This window comes from Lissotriton vulgaris, chromosome 2_2 (assembly GCF_964263255.1).
Source record: "Lissotriton vulgaris chromosome 2_2, aLisVul1.2, whole genome shotgun sequence".
In the NCBI taxonomy this organism is placed as follows: Eukaryota; Metazoa; Chordata; class Amphibia; order Caudata; family Salamandridae; genus Lissotriton; species Lissotriton vulgaris.
Window position 1 is genome coordinate 27,702,170 of NC_141688.1, and position 23,874 is coordinate 27,726,043.

Here is a 23,874-nt window from a genome sequence, read left to right on the forward strand (position 1 = left end):
AAGCAGAATCTGGTGTTTTCAGGATTCTTCGTAAGTGAGAGGATGAGCTGGGTGTCGTTGGCGTAGGATGCTATGGTGAGCCCATGCTGTCTGACGATGGTGGTGAGGGGGGCCATGTAGATGTTGAAGAGCGTGGGGCTGAGCAATGATCCTTGGGGAACATGGCAATTGATCTCGGTGAGTTCGGAGAGGAAGTGAGGGAGTCTGATCCTCTGGGTTCTGCCGGAGAGAAAGGATTGGATCCAGTCGAGGGCGGCTCCTTGTATCCCTGCGTCGTGAAGTCTGGCTGTGAGTGTGCGATGTGAAATGGTGTTGAAGGCAGCGGAGAGGTCTAGAAGGATGAGAGCCGCAATGTGTCCCTGGTACAGCTGGGCATTTACGAGTCTCTCTGTGACTTTGGCTGCGAAGGTAAGGAGAGAGATGGGCTAGTAGATTTTTAGGTCCGTTGGGTCGCCCGTTGGTTTCTTGGGGAGGGGTTTAACCTCCGCCCGCTTCCAGTTGTCTGGGAAGATGCCAGATCTGAAGGAGGCGTTGATAATTCGTCCTAGTTCGGGTGTGATGTTGGCGGCGGCCCTGTGGAATATGTGCAGTGAACAGGGGTCCATTGGGGCTACTGAGTGGGTTTTCTTCATGGTCGCTGTGATGTGTTCGACGATGGCGGGGTTCCAGGTCATGATGGTTGGCTTATCGGCGGCGGTCTCGAGGGCAGTGGTGTCTGTTCGCTGAAGTTGTCGTAGAGGGCCTTGATCTTGAGATGGAAGTAGGAGCTGGGGGGGGGGGGGAAGCTTGGCGGAGGGTGGTGTTGAGGTGTTCCTCTGTGACCTTGCTCCAGTTCCTTCATGTCAGGCGCGGAGTGGGCTTGGGTGCGGTGGTGGTGTTGAAGGTTAAGTGGACGCAGTGGTGGTCTGTCCAGAGGGGCTGGGTGGTGTGGCTGAAGCGGAAGTTTGTCCCTCCTGTGAAGATGGGGTCGAGGGTGTGTCCAGCTCTGTGAGTGGGCGTGTTGACCAGCTGCTGCAGTTCAAGGTTGACAAGGTTGTCGAGGAGAGTGGTGGAGTCGGGGTCGTTGCAGATGTCAAGGTGGAAGTTTAGGTCCCAGAGTAGAATGTAGTCCGTGGAGGTAATGGCCTGGGGTGCAGTGACTCGGCGATGGTAGTTGTGACTGGGTGCGAGGTCTCAGCAGTCTATAGATGAGGGTGGCGCGTAGTGTGGTCCTGGGGCTGGTCTGGATCTGGAAGTGGAGGTGTTCTGTGCTGGAGTAGGTGTCACTTGTGCTGGATGTGGAGAGTCGGAGGGGGGTCTTGTGTGCGATGGCGAGACCTCCTCCTGGGCAGTGGGGGTGGTCTTTTCACTGGATATTGTAGCCGTCGGGGATGGCAGTGGCGATGTCGGGCTGGAGGTGGCGTTGATCCTTTTTTCTGTGAAGTAGGCGACGTCGGGCGAGAGGGTGTAGATCAGGTCCCAGATCTCTACGGCGTGTCGGTGCAGGGAGCGCACGTTGAGGTCATTCAAGTACGGTCTCAGCCAAAGAAGTTTTAAGGTCCTCTGGAATGGCAGGCATGATTCGCTAGTCATGCCCTAAAGATCATGCACGTAACAGTCCAGCAGTCAAACCACATTTATGGATCGAACAACCAGGCATGTGAACAAAAACATTTTGTTGCCAAAAGCATTAATACTTTTGGATTGACTAGCTGGATGAGTTGCGGGGAACGAATTGGGTCTGACCCTAATAGAAGAGGCCTCACCCAGGTGGGTCTCCAGTGTACGGTGCCTAGTTAGGAAGTCCTGGTCATAGGGTCCAGGCCAATGGCATAGGGTGTTTGTTTGGTCAGCTGACAGATGGGCAAGAACAAGGTTTGGACAATATAGCTGTCAGGGCATCATTAAATGGTAGCAAAAGCCCCTGGTTGAAAAATTTCTGCTTAATCATTTGTTTTTGTCCGAATAGAAGCAAACTGCAGATAGAGCACCTTAACTGCCCTTCAGGCCACGACTGCAAACAAACCCTTTCTTCTATTGGTGGCCCATGTGATGAGTCAAGCTCCATACATCAGGGGAGGTATATAATCCACTGGCATTTTGTAAATCCAAGTATAGTGCATCATCAGTATAATGAGGATGGAGACAATCTTCACCCTCATTCTCATTATCAGGATCCTGAGGGACCTATGTGTTTCTTGTACAGGTTCAGAGACCAAGCGAAAAGGAGAGTGGACCCTCTGTTGATAGCTGCGTCGCAGCAGAGGAACTGGGTAATGTAAATCTGTACAATAAAAGGTTACACTTATGTGATCTCGTAGCATGACATCAGTCAAACTCAGGCGGACGTCAGTACTTGTTCGGATATTGGTGTTGGCACTCGCTCTTCCATCAGCACTGATTCGACTGGAACATACATGAATCTTGGTGCCAGTGTGGTTGTCTGTATTAGGGTTGGTATGGATGTGATAACGGGTCACAAGGAAATAGTGTGCATTTAGGGAGGACTTGCAGGAGGTTATTCAAAGAGAGTCTTTGTGGCTCTATGGGGCTCAAAAACATGTCAGAGGAAGTCGGAACACAAAGATATGTAGCATGACCTTCTTAAAGGTTGCCATCTGCTGGGGAGTTGAAAATGGCAAGGGGAACATTGGCCACTTCGGGACCAGCTTAGCAATCTGTTAAGGGCTTTAGAACCCTGGCCAGAGCCCAGATATCCAAAGAGAAATCTTGTGCTGATCTGTGACTGAACGATTCAGAAAAGGGGGTGGTGATGAACAGAGTGTCTGAATTAAGCAGACCACTCTTACCCAGTCCAAAGATCATGGCTTGATCCATCACCGTTATTTATCTCACTGCACCATCCCAGCTCAGAACCTGGCTATATGCAAATAAGCCGTGACTGAAAGCAGCTTATTACAGTCTTGTCATAGCTTGAGGCCTGTCTTTTTCGAAGGAGACATAATTTCTTAGCGCACTGCGATTTTGGAAGTCGTCAGTAAAACAACAAAGTAGACAGCAAACTTTCAAATCTGCATAAGAAGGCATGGAAAGAAAGGAACTGACATGAGCACACATGGGTGGCGCTTACATGCGTGGAGAGACAAAGCCACCTGGTGGCACACAAGAGCACTGCTATTGAAATTTTCCATATCCAATCTGGCACCTGTCCCTATTCTATAGAACAGAATTCTCTAAATTAAAGGATAAACTCCACACTACATGAATATCACTAATAAGGAATATGCTACTTACCAGTATGCATCTGTTCTTGGCATAGAGGGCTGCAGAGTGGTACATTATGAATAGATCGCCATCTGGTGTTGGGCTCGGATGATTGCACTTTGTTTTTCTCTTGGAGAGTCTTTTGTATCTTGGTGACACCTCCTTTGGTTGGTAGTGCGCATGGGCATCGGCTCCATCCTTAGATTGTTTTGCCATAGTAGGGTTAGATGGAGTAGTATGATAGAATACAGATAGGAATGCCCATGTAAGTGTATCTAAATAAGATAATGTTGGAACAGACACAGGTTTCCGGGGAGGCTGGGAGGGCATGTACCACTCTGCAGCCCTCTATGCCAAGAACAGATGCATACTGGTAAGTAGCATATTCCGTTCGAGGCATATGGGCTGCAGATGGTACATTATGAATAGACTATAAAGCAGTTCTCTCCCTAGCGGTGGTCTCCTGTGTCTGTTGCAACTGTCTGAAATAAAGTCTTTAATACAGCTTGTCCCACTCTAGCTTGTTGTGTTGTGTGCACATCTACACAATAGTGCTTTGTGAAGTTGTGCGGTGTAACCCAGGTAGCTGCTTTGCATATGTCATCTAGTGGAATGTTTCCCAAAAATGCCATAGATACTCTTAGTTTACGTGTAGAGTGAGCTCTAGGAGGAACAGTTAATGTTCTCTTTGCTTTTAAGTAGCATATTTGAATACATTTTACAATCCATCTGGCAATGCCCTCTTTAGAGATGGGATTGCCCTTTTGTGTAGGAGAAAACGCAACAAATAGCTGTTTTGTCTTTCTGAAAGTTTGTGTTCTTTCTATATAGTACAATATTGCCCTTCTGACATCTAATGTATGTAGGGCCCTTTCCGCTACCGTCTGTGGTTTTGGAAAGAAAACAGGTAATTCCACTGACTGATTGATGTGGAATGCAGAAATTACCTTTGGTAGGAATTTTGGATTTGTTCTAAGAACCACTTTATTTTGGTGTAACTGCATGAATGGTTCTTGAATCGTAAAAGCCTGCAACTCACTTACTCTTCTAAGTGACGTGATAGCTATGAGGAAGGCCACCTTCCATGTGAGGAATTGTATTTCACACCTATGCATAGGTTCAAATGGTGGCCCCATTAGTCTGGTAAGTACTATGTTGAGATTCCAGACTAGGGAAGGTGGTCGTCTTGGTGGAATGACTCTTTTGAGTCCCTCCATGAAAGCTTTAATTGCTGGTACTTTAAACAGGGAAAGATGTTGTCTGTTTTGTAGGTACGCCGCTATAGCTGCGAGATGAACTCTGATAGAGGTGTATGCTAAGTTACATTGCTGCAAGTGTAGTAAATAGCAAATGATCTGGTTAGTGGATGCGTCCAGAGGGTTGATGTGCTTACTGTTACAGTGTATAGCAAACCTCTTCCACTTTGCTGCATAGCATGCTCTGGTGGTAGGACGTCTTGCTTGTTTAATGATTTCCATACATTCTGGTGGTAAATCTAAATATCCAAACTCTATGACCTCAGGAGCCAGATCGCTAGGTTCAATTGTTTGGGATCTGGGTGCATTATTTCTCCATGGTTCTGTGTAAGGTGCGTGGGTAATAATTTTAGCTTTTGATGTGGCACCTGTGAGAGTTGTAGTAGCGTGGTGAACCACGGCTGTCTTGCCCACGTTGGTGCCACTAGTATCATTGTCATTGAGTGCTGCTGCAGTTTCCGAACCACTAACGGAATTAGTGGGAGAGGGGGAAAAGCGTAAGCAAATCTGTTGGACCAATTTATCCACAGTGCATTGCCCTGGGACCGTTGATGTGGGTACCTGGATGCGAAGTTTTGGCATTTTGCGTTCTGATGATTGGCAAACAGATCTAGCTCTGGTTGTCCCCATCTTTGGAAGAATGGCTGCAGTATTTGGTCGTGCAGCTCCCATTCGTGTACTTGTTCTGACTGTCTGCTTAGGATGTCTGCTATCTGATTTTGAACTCCTGGTAGGTGTTCTGCTAGCAGATAGATCTTTTGAGGAATGGCCCATCTCCAAATGTCCTGTGCTAGTTTGGATAGTTGGAGAGAGTGTGTCCCCCCCCCTGTTTTTGAATATAATACATTGCAGTCATGTTGTCTGTTCTGATCAGGACTGCCTTGTTCTTTATTTGCATTTGGAAAGCTTTTAGTGCTAGAAATACCGCTAATAGTTCCAAGTAGTTGATGTGCAGTTTCTTTTGCTGCACACTCCACTTCCCCTGCACTCTGCATTTGTCCATATGCGCTCCCCATCCGGAGAGCGATGTGTCCGCTGTTATTATCATTTGTGGAATCGGTTCTAGGAACGACCGTCCTTTGGAAAAGTTTGTTGTGTTCCACCACTTCAGAGAGCGATGCGTACGGTCGTCCACCAACACCAGATCTGTAATCTGACCTTGAGCCTGATTCCACTGTGTCGCTAGACACTCCTGTAGTGGACGCATTTGTAGTCTGGCATGTGGTATTAGCAGTATGCAGGAGGACATCATGCCTAACAGTTGCATAAACACTCGTGCTGGTAGTGAGTGTTGTGGTTGAAATCTTTGTATTAACCCGACCATTGTCTGTATTCTGATCGGATTGGGGTATGCTATTGCTTTTTCTGTGTCTATAGTAGCCCCCAGGTATTGCTGAATCTTGTTTGGTTGCAGGTGTGATTTTTTGTAGTTCACCGTAAACCCCAGGTGGTGCAGCAATTGAATTGTCTTCTGTGTGTTGTGAAGACATTCTTCTTGTGACTTGGCCTTTATTAACCAATCGTCCAAGTAGGGGAAGACATGTATTTGTTGTCTTCTTAGGTGTGCTGCCACCACAGCTAGGCATTTTGTGAACACTCTTGGTGCCGTTGTGACCCCGAACGGAAGGACTTTGAATTGATAATGTTGTCCTTCCACTACAAACCTTAGGTATTTCCTGTGGGCTTTGTGAATTGGGATATGAAAGTAAGCGTCTTTTAGATCCAGTGTAGAAAGAAAGTCCCCTTTCCTCAGTAAAGGGAGTACTTGTTGGAGCGTGACCATGTGGAAATGTTCCAAATTTATGTATGCATTGAGAGGTCTTAGGTCTAAGATTGGTCTTAGAGACCCATCTTTTTTGGGGATTAGGAAGTATAGAGAGTATACTCCTGTCCCTTGTTGATGTTTTGGAACCTTCTCTATTGCATGCTTTTGTAGCAGTGATAGTACTTCTTCCTTTAACAGTGTTAGATGATCTTGACTCATTGGACGCTGTTTGGGGGGGATGTTTGGTGGGGTAGCTGTGAGTTCTAGGCAATAACCATGTTGGATAATGTGTCTCACCCACTTGTCTAATGTGATGTTTTCCCAGACAGGTAGGAACTGTGATAGGCGTCCCCCGACCGGTGTTATGTGGTCTGGGGGAAGTTCTATTAAGTCACTGTTTTGGGGTTGAGGCGTTGCGGTTGTTATTATTTCCGCGGCCTCTACCCTTGTTGTTGTTACCCCTGTAACTACCTCTTGAATTACCGTTGGGTGATGTAGGTGTGAAAGAGGTGGATTGTTGATTTGTTCCTGTATTTTTTGAGCCTCCTCTATAGGTGGATCTACGAAAGGAACCTCTTTGTGTTGGCTGTTGCAATGCTCCCATTGATTTAGCCGTTTCTGTATCTTTTTTCATTTTTTCTAAGGTCTCATCTGTGCTTGAGCCAAAAAGTGTTTTTTGGTCAAATGGTTGGTTCAATAAGGATGTTTGTACTTCCTGTTTGAATCCTGAGATTCTAAGCCATGCATGTCTCCTTAACATGACACTGGTGTTGATGGATCTTGCTGCAGTGTCTGCTGCGTCTAGGGCGCACTTAATGGAAGTATTAGTTATTATTTTTCCTTCCTGTATTAACTGATCTGCCCTTTTCTGATGTTCTTTGGGGAGATGTGTGATGAGTTTTTCTAATTCATCATAATGTGCCCTGTCATAACGTGCAAGTAGTGCCTGTGTATTGGCTATACGCCCGCTATTTGCCGCTTGTGATGCTACTCTCTTGCCTGATGCATCTATTAATTTTGACTCTTTATCCGGTGGAGGAGCCTCTCCTGTAGATAATGAGTTCGCTCTTTTACGAGCGTTTGAAACTACAAGCGAGTCCAGAGGTACTTGCCCTTTGATAAATATTGGATCCTTTGGAGCCGCCTTATATTTTTTTATCAATTCTTGGGTTTAACACCCTAGCCCTCACTGGGTCTTTAAATATTTCTTCTGTGTGACTGAGAAGACCCTTCAGCATAGGTAGAGTACCTGATGTTCTTTGTGCATTAGGTAGCGTCTCTAATAGGAAGTCCTCTATTTGAGGTTCTGTATGTATATCTACCTTATGATATTTTGCTGCCCTATTAATGAGCTGTACAAACCCTGTGTTATCATCAGGTGGTGAAGGCTTTGAGGGATATAACTGTGGGTCGTTGTCATCATCTGACTCTACGTTATAATTTTCCCATGGATCATCCTCATCTGGGATAATTTCATCATCCCCTTGAGGTTCTCCCTCCCCTGGATCACTGTCTACATCAGACTGAGGTGTAGATGGTCTTGGTGTAGAAGGTGCAGGAATATTTCGCATAGTGTGAGGAATAGGAGAAGAGGGTGTGACTTTGGGTCGAGGAGAAGTATGAGGAGTTGTATTTGTCCCCAGTGTTCTCTTTTTTGAAGGAAGAGATTTGTCTTCTATCTGTTCATTCTTCCTCTTCTTCGTCACTACTTTGCCAGTTTGCGGATCAATAAACAAAATCTTTTGTTTGGGATCTGTTTGCTGCTCCTGTATCGGTACCGAAGGCCTTGGTTCCGAAAGGTGCCTTTGTTTTCGATCGTCAATGTTCGGTGTTTTCGGCACCGAGTGTTTACTCGATTCCGACTTTCTCGGTGTCGAGTGAGTCTTCGACGTCGAATCATGTTTCTGTTTCGACATGGAATGTTTCGATGCCGAGCTTTCCTTTGCATGGATCTTCGGCGTCGAAGTCGATGTCGACCTCTTCTCGGATCTGACATGGTGGGAGACCGAGTGCTTCGGTTTCAGTTTCAGTTTCGGTTTCGTTGCTGGGCCCGAAGGCGGGGCGTCGGAAACTTTTTTCTGCGGTTTGACCGGGCTCGAAGGCGGGGTCGTTACCACACGGGGTCGGTTTTTTGGTAAGGGGGCGTCGTCACTCACGGTTTGTTGCACGTCGAGTTCTTCGACATCCGACTCGTCCCCTTCCGACCCCGACTGATCCTCATGATCCTCTTCTTCCTCAAGTTGCTCGTCTCCGAACAGCTCCGGGATCGCCTCCGACTGCATTCTGGAAACCTCGTGTCTTCGAGCTCGACGATTTCTAATCGTCGACTTGGAGGAGAATGCTGGGCAGGCTTCGCAGTCCCTGGATTCGTGTTCAGGCGATAGGCAGAGGTTGCACACCTCGTGTAGGTCCTTGTGTGGGAACTTAGCACCACACGTTGGACATTTTTTGAATGGAGTCCTTTCCATGGACTCCGGGCTTGACTGCGTCGAGAAAGGCCTCTTGTTCTTCGACGTAGATCAAAGTTTTTTCTTCGATGTTGAAGTCGAAACGCGCCGGAATGGAAATGAAACGCGTTCGATAACAATACCGTCGAATTGGAAAGGGAATACGCGCCGATAAGTCACTTCTTTTCGAAGTCGATCTGGAGCGTCTCAATCCTCATCCGAACCCGATGGCGGAAAAAACCAATCTAAGGATGGAGCCGATGCCCATGCGCACTACCAACCAAAGGAGGAGTCACCAAGATACAAAAGACTCTCCAAGAGAAAAACAAAGTGCAATCATCCGAGCCCAACACCAGATGGCGATCTATTCATAATGTACCATCTGCAGCCCATATGCCTCGAACATTACATTAAAATTCTACATTTCAAAGATCAATTGGTGCTCTAAAAAACTACTGGTCATTTAAATAAATTCTCTTCAAACCAAATCTCCTCATAATATCCAATCACTTTCTGCCATATACAGTGGCGGCTCCTCCGCTAAGGTGGAGGAGTGCCGCCCCACTGCTATTTGAGCAGTGCAAAAAAAACCCAGTGATAACAAGACGTTATTAACATTTTATTTTCCTGTGTGGGACTGGAGCCGGGGTGGGACTGAGCAAAGGGAGGAGTGGTTAGGGAGTCTAAATAAGAATTAATGTTTGGTCAGCCCACTTGGGTCGGCCAAACATTATTGCGCACTTAGCATGCTCTCCACCTGGCTGTGTTGCACAACCCGATGGAGAACATGCCCAGGCTCACAGGCACTGTCTGAGTCGCCAAATAAGCCACTGAGACCGATCACGACGCTACTTATGCATCGTCGTGATGGGCTGGGATAGTCTGCTTCCAGTGGTGCCAGTTCAGAGGACGAGGACTGAGGAAAGGGGTGTGCTGGCTGCAGCGAATGGAAGGTACGTTTATTTTTTTGTATCCATCCGCGCCCCCCACCACACCGCTCCTGTTCCGAGGCAGCAGCCACTGGCCATATTAATGCCAAAAGCAGGCATATATGCAGGCTAAAGGGGCAAACGCTGAAAGGGACAGTGGTAGATATTGTGTGGGGACCACACACACACCTATTAAACAATTTTAAATGGCAACATTCTATATAGAAGCAGTAGATATCCAAGGAAATATGGATTGTACCAGTAAAAAGCACACTGACATTATTGCTGACCCTAGTACTCATGACTCACCACTGGCTCGAATGTGGGAGTTCGGTTAGCAAGCAGGTTGAGAATTTGATATGGATTATTTAACAGGACCACTCGGAGTACAGTCAAGATGGCATGTATAAGCTGGGACACCAAGCTTTGGGGTTCTCTCTAAATACAGGACATGCCCTCCGGCATGAGCTTCATGGCCTATGCAGTAGGTCTCTCAAGATCACAGCAAAATGTCAAGAGTCAGTAAAAATGGAACTAAATAACAAGATGCTGTCAATTCACTGATTACTGTGAATTCAGTAAATTGGCATACGTGGGTGTTTCATTAAATCTGTAGATGAAGAGAAAAGGAATAGCCTGACTATGAAGCCAGTTGAAATTGAAAGAAGCTCAAAGCCTACATGTGGGGGCTCAGTATTAAAGCTTACTCGATTGTCTCAGGTGCTTCATAGCATACTGTACTGTTACCTGATCTAGTTGAGACTGTGCCTTCTGAATCAAAGTTCACATTTTCAGAGCTGTCTGCTGTGCCAATTGAAGCTTCAGATTCCAGTGTTTCATCATCAGAAGCACGTGGTTCCAAAGACAGTATTTCAAGCGTCAAATCCTCCCTATGAGAAACAGGAAGAAAATCAGCACAAAACTCAAGTTTACAGGATGATCGTGAGGACCTTATTAAAATGAGTCTGTAAAGGAGGGAATGTGGAAGCAGCAAGTTGAAATGGGGGATACAGGAACTCAATGTAAACCACTCACTAAACAATCGGCTAAATCAATCAGTAAATAAAAAACAGCTTAATGATAATATTTACTACAGGGTATAGCGGGCATCTGGTAGCAAAAGCCCTAAGTAGGTACAATAAAAAAACAACGAATAGACTCACGAATAAATGACAGTAGCAGCAATACAGGGGTATTGCTGAACACCATGCACCTTGATACACTTATCTAATTTGCACTGTCAATGTCAGAATTCCAATATTTGCTAAGCATATGTTCAATTATTCTGCAGTGAGATCTACGTGACACGCTGCACATTTCCTGATCACACGACCTGCACATTTTACCTTTCAAAGGGAAGAACAGTGGCCTTGCATGTTTTGACTCCAATGTTTCAGTGCCAATGTGTCTAAAACCATCCATACCAAATAGCTGGTTTAATACAGCACGATTCCTCCACCCATTCAGTTCAATGCTCTCATATTTGAACAGTTTGATCCGGAGTCATGCCATAAGATTGTTAACTATAGTTCCAACAAGGCTCATTTCTCTAATTTATTATAGCTTCACTCTAATTACCCTGCCAACCAATCCTAAACCCCATAAGTAAGATGCTTATACTCTTCTTTCCACTCACCTAACAAATTCCATAAAACATCCTTAAACATGCCTAACTCACTCTCCTCATATCACTACAGTCAGAGCGTCAGCCTTGCCATATGATCCTTTATACTTGAATAGCAATGCTGAAACTTTCCATCTTCAACATTTTCATCACTCAAAAATGTCTAGATCCTCAGTTTGAAGCCCACCTCAAATTAGGAGTTGTTGATATATTCAGCTCCGCCGGCGGAGTTAAGGCCACTTTGTATTGAGATCCAGTAAAGTTCCCCTAACCTCTGTGAGGCAGAGTATTTTCTCGCGCATGGCTCACAAACAGTAATTTGACGAGCATGATTTGGTGAACGTAGCACGATTTTCGGTTGAAGGAGGGCACCCAGCAAGATTTCTCCAACACAGGCGGTCGCAAACGTTTGTGGTGTGAAAGCTGCAGCTGAAGTAGAAAATCTACTTGAGAGGCAGCAAAATCAACTTGAGAAGCTGCGCCTCTGGTGCGCAACGTGGTGCCATTTGCGCCAATTTTCCACAGGTGAACAAGCACCTGGCACTAAATCACAGCGCAACGTGCCTATTTCCATCCGACCACAGACTATTGTGGAGTTATTTTTTGTTAGTCTGCAGGATTCCACAGGGTTAAACTCTCCAAGTTCTGCCAGGCCTACCTAAAATTAGTAGTCATTTCAAGACTCACCCTGTTTGCTGCTCCTATATCCCAGACATCAGAGTACTAGTTCCACCTGCCTACCATTCTTGTTTCTTTAGGTTCTTTAGACTTGCCCTATTCATAGGGCCCTTATCCCAGCAACATCCCTAGACACACATACCTGAGGTGGAATTTCTAAACTGCAGTACTGACTACTCTCGCAGCACTAGACCCATATCTAAAGACATACTCTGCTTATTGATGCTAAATCTCATCACTGCGATTCCGAATTAAAAGACTGGATGTTCCCTCAACTCTGCTCAGTTCTAAAATTCACTAGGATGTGGTTCTCAAATGTATTATCCAACAACTGGATCTCTAGACCCCATCCTTCTTGACACAACTATATCCTATGTGAACAAGCACTGGACTACTTCTGCACACAACCTTTTTGCTGCAGACACTACATGCCGATGTAAACAAATAACCACTTTGTTACTTCATCACATGAGTAGGGTCAGAACCCTACTCATGCAGTAGCAGCTGGATCTCTACAATCTGCCGGCCAGCCACACAGACACACATTCTTGCAGTAGATTGAACAGATATGTCTCACTTTTCTTTCTGCAGGTTCTCAATCTGCTCAGTTAGAACCCTCTCCTCCTGCTGCATGGCAACCTGCTGCTGCTCTGTACCCTCCGAGTCCATTGTCTCTTCACTGCTGGCGGTCTCCTCTGGGACATCAGCCACAGAGGGCAAACGAGCTGTTATTGGTGAAGTTTGACTGGGGTAATTCCTCCTTCGCAGGTGTCCTTTACCCTGTAGACGAAGCCAGACAAAAAAAGATTAATGTTTGGTTTTCCACAGACTCCTATGCAGACTTCAAAAACACACAACACAATGGTCTATGCATGAAAAACTCTCACTTAGAAAAAAACTTCAAATTTGCAAATATCTCGTGCCCTTATCATATGTTCAGACACAGCTGCTGACATATAATTGAGACTAGCATGGTGTAATACTCAACATGCAACAAAGGTTAATGGTTATGATCTCTTGGAAAAAACATAGTTTCTGTGTACAACACTCTCTAACAAAAGTACTGCAAACAGAGCAAGCAAGTTGATGAGGTGTTGAGGTCCTAGGTTGTTCAGAAAAAGCATGGTCAGGCAAGTTCCAGGGCATTTTGTCTTTTACTTGTGTTGAGCTTGATCCTCTACTGGAAGGTTAACACCTAACTGGTGAGTGAGACAGAAGACAATTTATAGAGCAACACGACAGGACATTGATCAATCATTCTGAAAGCATTAAGAGCGCTCAAAAGAATTTATGTCTCTTCTCAACTTTTCCCAAGGGTCGTTGCAAATGGGTTTCATACTCAGATGTGAAGTAGGAAAACATAGAGGCCAGTGGAGAACCAATCTAACAAATTACTGAATCAATTGCTAGTCAAACCTGGGGACGCAATGCCAGATTAAAGAGGGTCTTAAGGAGGCATACTTAAAAGCTGAATCTGTAATTGTAGATATTGGGGTGTTGATTCACTTAAAAAGCTCTATCTCACCACCTTGTGACAGAGTTGGTATCCCGTTTCCTGCCTAATGGAACATATGTCAACAGTCCAAAATGGCGAGGCTGCCCTCACAAAATCAAGAAGTTATAAGGTGAGTGTTGTGTGGAATACATCTATACTGCAAAGAGAATGTAAACAAGGTTGATTTCAATGTATGCAGCAAAAAGATATAGTTACCTTTACGGTCACTATGGTGCTCATCTAATGGGTATTCCCTAATACCTAGTAGCAGATCTTGTCACGGCTTTTATTTACAAACCATGCTATTAAAGACATGCAAATACACAGTACATGGACAGGACCTTCTCCCAAATGTGGGCGAACAGCAACATCATTAGGAATGGATATTGGTGGTAACAAGGCAGTGCCAAAATCAAAGTAACAGAGCCACCATGAAGGTAACTTTAGCCAAGGCAACCACCTAACTCTTTCCCATTCCCAACTGATGGGTATATTCCCAAGGAAGAGGAAAATAAGATAGAAGAGAAGCAGAGGTAGTTCAGGGCAGTCAATGTCTTTAGCCATTTTTTAAGACCTCGATGCGGACTGTGCATCATTTTGAGACAACACATTAAGAGCAGAGCATCTGCAGAATGTCAGATGTGAAGCTAATGTAGGCACTCTTAAGCTTCCACAGATGTAATAATCTACCATCGTGTGATGGAGGTCCTTCATTAAATTAATTGGCACTTGCATAATGGGTAGTTTCCTGTATTCTTCAAAGTCTGTATCAAAAGGATCCTAGTGACAATCCTAGTATACACTATTACCTAACCTTTCTTCCCCATGCACTCCTGGTTAGTTTGGGTGATAAGTAGTTTGCTAATTTTCTGGATTACAGTGAGGCAAATAGCCACACTTTTTCCATGCCCATGTATTTTATTTTGACTAGACTTGAGCTATATGCTGCACCATAGGAATTGTTTGGGTTCGATTACTGTTCCGCTTCTGCTTCCATGAGCTTGGCTGGTGGTTGTGGTGGAATTTTACTGGAAGAATTATGTTCTGGTAATATTTCTGACAACAGACTATTTTTCCTTGGATTGAGATCATTTGCTGTTGGGTCATCCATCAACGAGCCTTTTGTTGCCGGTCTGAAAACACGGGATTCTTCATTGATGGTCTTGTGGTGGTACTGTCGGTTGACAGTGAGGCAGTTATCATCATTGTGAACCAATTCATCACAGACATCAGTTTTAATGATAGTTGCTTGTTTTTCACTCCTTGTGATGTTGTCGACTAACGGACCATTGATGGAAGAGTTACTTACCTTCATTAACGATATATCTGTTAGAGACACAGTCTAGCCGCAGATTCCTTAACTTAGAATATCTCCCCAGGCGTCAGACTGGATCCGGAAATTCTTTTTCCCCAGTAATACCTCTGTACGCAGTGAGGCAGCGTCGCCCGGCTCCGTACGGGCGTCGTCCACAGAAGTGACGTCAATGGAGCCATATATGCCCCTCCCGGCATGCTGATGACAGTTTTCTACAGGAAACTTTTCCGTGCCACAACGCGGAGCCTTGCAAAAACTGCGATAGCATAGGAACAGTGTGTGCTAAAAAACAGAGCAAAATCGTTGAAAAAACGACAAGTAATAGAAAAAAAGAGAAAGAATAGGAAGTTGAAAAAGTACCCAGTGGGACTAAAGGGAGCTCAGAGAGCACTTGCTGCAAGCAAGGGCCCACCAAATTGCCAAGCCGTGCCCCGCCTCGAGGGGGTAACGGCTCCAGCACAAAAAATACACAGCTAGTCATCACAGTAGGGAAATTAAAAGAACCACCATATTGAAGCAACATGTTGGAAGACAAGTGGCTAGAAAAGAAAACCACCAGAAAGTTCACTACACACACCCTCCAGAGATTGAAGGACTGTAGCACTAAAGAGAACCTAACACAACCGACTGCCATAATAAGATGGAGGTACAAGCGTGGATTGCGGGTAGAAATTAAAAGCAGAAGAACTCCATGCGTGAGGAATGCAGGTGGAGCAACTTGAGAAGGCAGTGAAAAGTACAGACCTCAACCACCCACAAGCGTGGACGGAGTGGAGAGCCAAAGGGCTCGATAACCGAACACCCCCCCCCATGGCCAAATGGAAGGTGCGACAACACGCCACCAACCAAACACTAGGATGGAAGGGAGGTGGAAGGGCCCCACGCAGAACAACACGCCCTACCCCAGTGTGAGGAGCGAGAGCACTCCTCCGGAAGACCAAGTGCACCAGAAAAGGTGCGACTAGGTGGAAAAACACTATATGAAAAGGCTTTCGTAGAGCGGAGAGGATGGGCGTGTGTTAAGGAATCTGCAGCCAGAATGTGTCTATATCAGATATATCGTTACCGAAGGTAAGTAACTCTTCCATCTGATAGAGACATCTAGCCACAGATTCCTTAACTTAGAATAGATACCAAAGTCATACCCCGTAGGAGGAGGGTCTGCGAAACAACCACCAAGTTCTAGATATTCATCAAAAGGCTGGACGAGACATGGTGGGAACCGCAATGGCAGGGCAACTGACATTAGACCCAGAAAACTCTGTAAGGAACATGACAACGGTAGAGCATACCGCCTGAACACACACCACAGTGGATGCCAAAACAATACAGGGGACAGTCCGAAGACTGTCCGGCCAAGAACTGGAATAGCAACAGGAGGCCCGTGTGTGTAAGAAAAAACACACATCAAATATGTACCCCCCAGGACATGTAACAACAGTGGCAGGGCCGAACCAGGAGTTTAGTGCCAATAGAGACAAAAGGGGCACCATGGAGCAAAAGCTCAGTAGGTAGGCATGCAGCCAAACGTACCAAAAGGGACCACCGCGAGTGGACAACCTGCAAGCTGGGAACACTCTATCCCGTAGGAGAGAGTGAGCAAGAAGGCCAGATACTAGGGCAAAAAGAACCTCGTATGAAAGCACCCCTGTGATGTGTAGAACCTACAACATATACACAAAGAGACAGGAATGTTGCCACACATACGTGAAGGGACGAAACCCCAAACAGGGGAGTCGCTCAATTGGTACCATTGTACTGGTGTGCGGCAGAACAGTCACAGAATGCCAAGAAGAAGACATGCACGGTAATGCTACCTAAAGAAGCAACTGTGCCAGAAATGGGAGTAAGAACTCACCCCCAGAAAAACAGCTGGTGGAGAGCTCAACACTAGTGCTACAAATGTGAGTAAGAATCCACAGCCGGAGAAACAGCTGAAGTGGAGCACATTTTCGGTGGCAGAAAGTTATAGACAAGAGCCACCCTTTGAAGAATTAAGAAATAGGCACAGGACAGGAGCAGAAAAACCGGACCCCCTGTCCTGTAAGAAGCAAGGTTCAGGAGACCCCGCTAGGGAGGTGGGGTAGGAGGCAACACATAGCCGAGACTGACCCGGCAGGAACTCCCCTCGCCATAGGCAAGAACACCGACAGTGCTTGAGCCACACGAAAGAACGTAGAGCCCAACTGGTGTGCACCAATATGGCGAGTATTCACAGAATACAGAAGAGACGGTTCCGGAACGGAACAGAGGGACCTGCCTCCCAGGGGCACTTGTCCACCTGTAGATCGGCAAGACAGACACACTGAGTCTGCAAGAACACACCAGGAAAAAACAGGCGTGACAAAAGTCCAACCAAACTGCAGGGAAGGACACCCTTACTGAGGCGTGCTTGTACTACGGATGAACCGTAGATGACCCATTGTAACCACTGGAGCGAGACCAACCAGATGGATCTCATCAGAGGAGACATCCTACAACAGTAGGAAGAGTGAACTTGCGGCAAAACTTCCCGGGTAAGGAAGAGTAGCAATATAACTGTCAAAAAATACCCCACAAAGGGTAAGGCACAACCCTACAAAAGGGGTTCCTCTTGAGACAAGCTCGTGAGCAGAGGCTCAAAAGAAAGGTAAACACAGCTAAACCGGCTGAACCAGAATATGGAAATAACACGGCTGAGCAGTCACACAGCTCAAAACAGCTGTAACCCAGAACGGGTAACACAGAAGAAAGTGACAGCACCATCACAAAACCAAAAATTCTGCACGAGGATTAAAACCTTGTCAGACAAGCAAACAGACAGGAGGCGTCTGACCCTCCGAATCAGCATGGGCATCAAAGAGAGTGACCCCATCAAATAGTAGATCTCTAAGCCGCTCCTGAACATGTAAATGTATTTGATCTTATATAGCGCACAGCTACCCGCAGTGGGTTTCCCAGCGCTTGCTTAGGGAACCCGTCCTGGTATGTCCCTGTGAGATAACCCCGGCAGGGTACCCACAAGGTGAAATTCAGGCATCCCGCCGCGAGGGGCCGTTGTGGAGATTAAGCAAGCTATTGCCCAGAGTCGCAGAGTGTGAACCCGTGAGTCGAGAAGGCACCGGAGCGAGAATTATCGAGTCCGTGGAATTTTTAGCCCAAGACCCGCCGAGGCGGGGAATTGAACCCTGGTCCAGGGCCGATCTCAGCTTCCGGGTCTGCCGCCTCTAACCCCTGAGCCACACTTCTCCACAACATGCTCTGGGAAAACACCATTGTGCAACCACGCATGGCGGCACATGACAACTGACCTGGCCATAGTCCGACCCATGGAGTCAGAGGTGTCCATAGCAGACCGAATCGAAAAATTGCACCATATTATGACCATCACGGATTATGCGGGCCAGTTCGGCACAAGAGTTCTCCAGCAAGGAGGGGAGGAGCTGCTCGACAGAGTCCCAAAGGGCAAATGTAGCTCAGGCAAACACACACAACGTGTTCAGGGAGAGGAGTCCTGCGCTGGCTGAGGCAAACACATCAAGGCCACATGAGTCCAACCACAGAGACTCCGGAGTGGAATGATGCAACGGAACAGGAGCAGTCGAGAGAGATGCCTGAATCACAAATCCACCAGCCACAGGATGGAGGGTCAAACAGGTGGCGTCATTGGGAGCTGGGCAATGACGATGTGCCACAGCACAATCCACGGGGTCCCCCGAAAAGGGTCTCGCCCATGCTCGAGAAGGATGAAAATTAATGACTCAGCAAATGGCAACAATGTCGCCATGTACCGCACCCTGGTGGAGAAGATCAAGCAATGGCTTCGAAGGCATAGAGACTGAGGGTGGCTGCATCCTCAAAATGTCTGCAGCTCTGCAAACAGCCCTGATAAACATACCACTAGCCATCGTGGCCCCGTGACAGCAAGTCATCAGTAGGTGACGGACGCAAGCTAATCCGGTCACGTAACAGAGGCTCAGCAAAAGGTTGAGTAGGCTAATGCCCCACTGGCGCCTGCTCTGGAGAGCGCTGACATGACTCAGGGGGTGGGGAATCCACTGGGACCACACCCTCCACTAATAAAGCCGGAGATGGTACCAGCGTTGAAGCGACGTCAACCCGGCGTCGTCGACCTCCGAAAAGGTCTTGACAGTCCGAGTCGAGCCGGCGTCAGTAAACCTCCGAAAGGGCCCCGACCTGCCGAATCGGGCCGGCGACCTTTGAAAAGGCCTCGACCGGCCGAGTCGAACCGGCGTCGAAGACCTCTGAAAAAGCCTTGACCGGACGAGTCGAGCCGGTGTCTGTGACCTACGGAAAGGCCGTAACCGACCGGAGATGACTCAACATCTCTCGAGGTGGAAACCTGCGGGGAGAGAGTGTGTCGAAGCGGTGTCATGCACTGCGCCGCAGCCACCTCCAGCGATGCAGCAGGGAGCCTTGAAAGGCTATGCGGCGGCGCTGTGGTAAGGCTAGACGTCGTGGGATGCCCCACCGGGCTGTGTCCCGACTTTGCGGCAACTCCGGAGTAGGAGTCAAGGCAATCGGTCGCTGCCGAGGGTAAACCCGCCGGCGGAGTCCCGACCTGAGTCCCTACCCCCACTGTGGGGCCTGAATGCGAGCCAGGGAGGGGGTCAAAGCAAAAAAGGACTGCAGGGTCCTCCAGTAGTCCTCCATCTGAGGTCGAGTCGCCCAGCACCTGAAAACGGGAGATATGCAAGGCCCAACTCCTGGTGGCCCGAGTCCGGCAAAGACTGGGAGCCGAGGGCCGACACATGATGTCGACGCGAAGCCGATGACTTCCGCAACTTCCACTTGCACTTACCTGAGGTAGGTGTCGCGAGGGGTCATTTCGCAGACAGCAGCTTCATGCGGCGTTCCCGAAGGGATTTCAACCGCAGCTGGCAGCAAGCGTTGCACTCCATGGAGTTGTGGTGTTCGCCCAAGCACCATATACAGATTTTGTGAGGGTCCATTGCTGACATCTGTTACAAGCAGAACCAGCACTGCTTAAAGCCCGCAAGCATCGAACACACTGTTCCTTGACGCAAAAAGGCGTCGAGAAGGCATGAAGATAAGAAAAACAGGCCAGAGGTATCACTTTCCCAGATCCGCGTTAGAACGCGGAAAAGAAGAAAACTGACATTAGCACACCGGGAGGAGCATATTTGGCTCCATTGATGTCACTTCCGTGGACGACGGAGCGCGGAGGTATTGCTGGGGAAAAAGATTTTCCGGAACCAGTATGACGCCTGGGGAGATATTCTAAGTTAAGGAATCTGTGGCTATCAGATAATGAGCTGGTGGAGGCTGATTCTTCTGTTTAAGATATCTTTTTTTTTTTTTTTACATTTTGTTTATTATTATATATATATATATTTTTTAATAGAGTTAAAGAGGACTTAATGGGAACAGTCCAGTCCGCACTGCCAGGCCTGGTCCTCCCTGGACTGGAAACAAGCATCCTAGGACTGGTTTCGGGGTTTCACACCTCATAAGCCAGGATAGCTTGACTCCAGTTGAATGGAGAGCACGGGGACCCACGTCTGGGCTGGACTGTTTCCATGAGGCACAGGGTCGAGACTGATTTGCACATGGCCAGGCCTCACCTGAGGTTGCATGGAGAGAGATAGAATGATGGCTTTAACCTAGATCTCTTGACTGGGGGTGAATATTTTGATTTGTTCTGCATTTCGTCCATAAATTTTGTGTCTTTTGCTTTCTCCCCCTAAGTGCGCCGGGTATGCCCAGACGTGGGTCCCGGGCTCACTGGTTTCAAGCTATCCTGGCTGATTAGGGGTGAACCCCCGAAATCGGTCCTAGGATGCTTGTTTCCGGTCCAGGAAGGACCTGGCTTGGCAGTTCAGGCAGGACTGTTCCCATGAGGCACAGGGTCAAGACTGATTTGCACATGGTCGGTCTCAACTGGGGTGGCATGGTGAGCAAAAGAATGATGGATTTAACCCAGAACTCTTGACTGGGGGTGAATGTTTTGATTTGTTCTGCATTCCGTCCATAAATTTTGTGTCTTTTGCTTTCTAGACTTAAGTGTGCCGGGTATGCCCAGACATGGGTCCCGGGCTCACTGTGCCACTGGATTCAAGCTATTCTGGCTGATGAGGGGTGAAACCCCGAAACCGTTCCTAGGATGCTTGTTTCTGGTCCAGGGAGGACCTGGCTTGACAGTTCGGACTGGACTGTTCCCATGAGGCACAGATCTCTTGAGTGTGGGTGAATATTTTGATTTGTTCTGCATTCCGTCCATCAATTTTGTGTCTTCTGCTTCGTAATCAGAGCAGCCCCCCACACCCGCCCGGCAAAAAAAACATAAAATGGTAATAACTAAAAGATATGACCATTTTATGTTTTTGCTTCTCGCACTGCGAGAAAGCAGGGGGCAACGCTCCTCCGCGATAGTGGAGGAGCCGCCACTGCTCAGTAAAGAACCCAAGAGCCAGAGCATGGCTGAGCGAAATAATTCAGTCTGACACGGCGTTGCTGTAGGCCCCAGAAACTTTGGTTGTTCCAGACACTGGTGCAGAATCGGCCTACTTCGGAAACGGGACCATTCACATTTTATCAGGGGAGTGGCAACAGCGCAAAGCAGCAGAACTTTGTTCGACTGCTTATGGTTTTAGAGTTTACCTGAGGATTTGTAGTGCGACAAAGCCCTCCTTTGAAAGCGGTTCCATTGACTCAGGAACGGTAACAAGCTTTGGACTTGGAGCGGTCCTGGCGCTGCATTTTCCTGTGCATGGTGATATAGATTTTCACCTTGTGTTCCCTGGTGGCCTTTGCGCTCATAAATGTGCAGTCTCTGGAGGTCTTGGGAGTCGTGGCTTCCACCCCAGTCAACAAGTTACTTACCTTCGGTAATGATGTATCTGTACGAGACATACATTAGTTATAGAATCCTTACCTTAGAATTACCCCCAGGAGTCAAACTGGATCCAGAGAATTTTTCTGTAGCAGTACCCCTGAGCGTCGGTAGGTGGTGTCAGTCGACTCTGAATCCATCGCCAGCATCGTGGTTGCCGGGATGAGGTCGCAGTGTCTACTTAGATGCCACCCCTGCGCGCTCACCTCAGTTCTGACACGACTTTCCACATAAGAAGCGCAGAGCCATACAAGACAATGACCACTGGTGCACAAAACTAGGGCCCTGGAAGGGAGTCCCTAACCCTAGAAGTCAGTTCGCAGAACAGGGAGGATGGGTGGGGCAGTAAGGAATCTATAAGTGATGTATGTCTCTTACAGATAGATCGTTACTGAAGGTAAGTAACTTGTTCATCTGAAAGAGATCATTAGTTATAAATTCCTTACCTTAGAATAGATACCCCAGCAATGCCAACCCCGGGGGTGGGTCTGCAAACTAAGTTCACACCAGAAAGTCCTGGAGCAAAGAACAGTCCAAAAAGCTGTCTCTATGGACTTGGCAATCCAGGCAGTAATGTTTTGTGAACGTGTGCAGGGATGCCCACGTAGCTGCCTGGCAGATGTCAAGCAACGGAACTCCACATCCTAACGCAGTAGAGGCTGCTGTCGCCCTGGTAGAGTGGGTGCGCAGTCCTACTGGAGGTGCCCTTTTTGCCAAAGAATAGCAGATTTTGATACACAGGAGAACCCATCGAGAGATGGTACGCTTGTGCACGGCCCAACCTTTCTTGGCACCCAAATAACTCACTAGGAGTTGATCGTCCACCCGGAAATCTTTAGTGCGGTTAAGGTAGAAGAACAGTGCACATATTGGTTTCAGAATGTGGAGTCTCACCACCTCTTTGGAAGGGTGCAGCGGCTGGAAGAAGGTGGGCAATATAATGGTCTGACCTATGTGGAACGAGGTAACCACTTTGGGCAGAAAAGAGGGCCTAGTGCGAAGGACCACTTTGTCCGGATGAACTGCAACGAAAGGAGGATTAGAAGAAAGAGCTGAAGCTCACTCACCCTGCGAGCAGATGTGATGGCAAGCAGGAAAGCAATCTTCAAGGTAAGAAGAAAAAGAGGACAATTATACAGTGGGTCGAAGGGAGCACACATAAGGAAAGTAAGAACAAGATTCAAGTCCCACTGTCGCATTATGAAAGGAGAGGGAGGAAAAAGATGAGTAATGGCCTGTAGAAATCTACTTACAATCGGAGACTTGAGAAGTCACCATTCTTTAGCTCACTCAGCCACCCCAGTTCAGACATGGCCATATGCAAATCAGTCTGACCCTGTGCCTCATGGGAACAGTCCAGCCCGAACTGCCAAGCCATGTCTTCCCTGGACCGGAAACAAGTATCCTGGGACCGGTTTCGGATTCATAATCCTCATCAGCCAGGCTATCTTGAATCCAGTGGCCAAGTGAGCAACGGACTCACGTCTGAGCATACCCTGCCAACTTAGGGCGAACAAAGCGAAACAAGAGGGGATGATGGACGGAGCGTTTGAGCAAATCAAACACTCACCCCCAGTCAACTGATCTGGGTTTAATCCATCACCATTCTTTAGCTCACTCAGCCACCCCAGTTCAGACATGGCCATATGCAAATCAGTCTGACCCTGTGCCTCATGGGAACAGTCCAGCCCGAACAGCCGACTTTTTGTGCCCAGTCCAGAGCCACAAGAATGACTTGGGCCCGGTCAAGCCTGATCTTCTTCATAACTCGGGACCGAGTGGTACAGGCGGAACAGCATAAAGGAGGCCGCAATTCCACTCACGATGAAAAGCGTTGTCGAGCGAGTGCTGCCTTGGAAACTCCAATGCGCAGAACTATTGACATTGTGCATTTTCTTCGGTGGCAAACAGATCTAACCAAGGCTTTCCCCACTACCGAAAGAGACCTTGCACCACCTCTGAGTGAAGACGCCATTCATGATTCATCATGCACCGGCGGCTGAGATCATCCGCCCTGGCGTTCAGGGAACCTGCCAGGTGTTGAACCACTAGGGATATGCCCTGATGTTCCAGCCATGTACAAAGGCGAAGGGTCTTTGACATAGGGTCCACAACCCCAACCTGCCCTTTTTGTTGCAGTACCACATGACGGTGGTGTTGTCTCCACTACTCTTCCTTTGACAGTAGGAAGGAATACCTTTAGTGCAAGGTGGATCACCCAGAGCTCCTGGAACATCAGGTCCCACTGCAGAGCCCGCATATGCCCCATGGCCCGATCCACTAGCATGATACAGGAGGCCAAAAGCCC

General features: G+C 47.5%; 1 protein-coding gene across 5 annotated transcripts in view; it reads right to left on the reverse strand.

Annotated features, from left to right (window-relative positions):
- MYO9A (myosin IXA) overlaps positions 1 to 23,874 on the reverse strand; it is a 1,208,318-nt gene that overhangs the window by 17,053 nt on the left and 1,167,391 nt on the right. For all 5 annotated transcript variants that reach the window (XM_086959231.1, XM_086959230.1, XM_086959229.1 and 2 more), the window contains 2 exons: positions 12,481 to 12,683; positions 10,349 to 10,491 (listed from right to left, as the gene is read on the reverse strand). In XM_086959231.1, the coding sequence (XP_086815357.1) occupies positions 10,349 to 10,491; positions 12,481 to 12,683 (346 nt within the window). The remainder of the gene's footprint in view (positions 1 to 10,348; positions 10,492 to 12,480; positions 12,684 to 23,874) is intronic.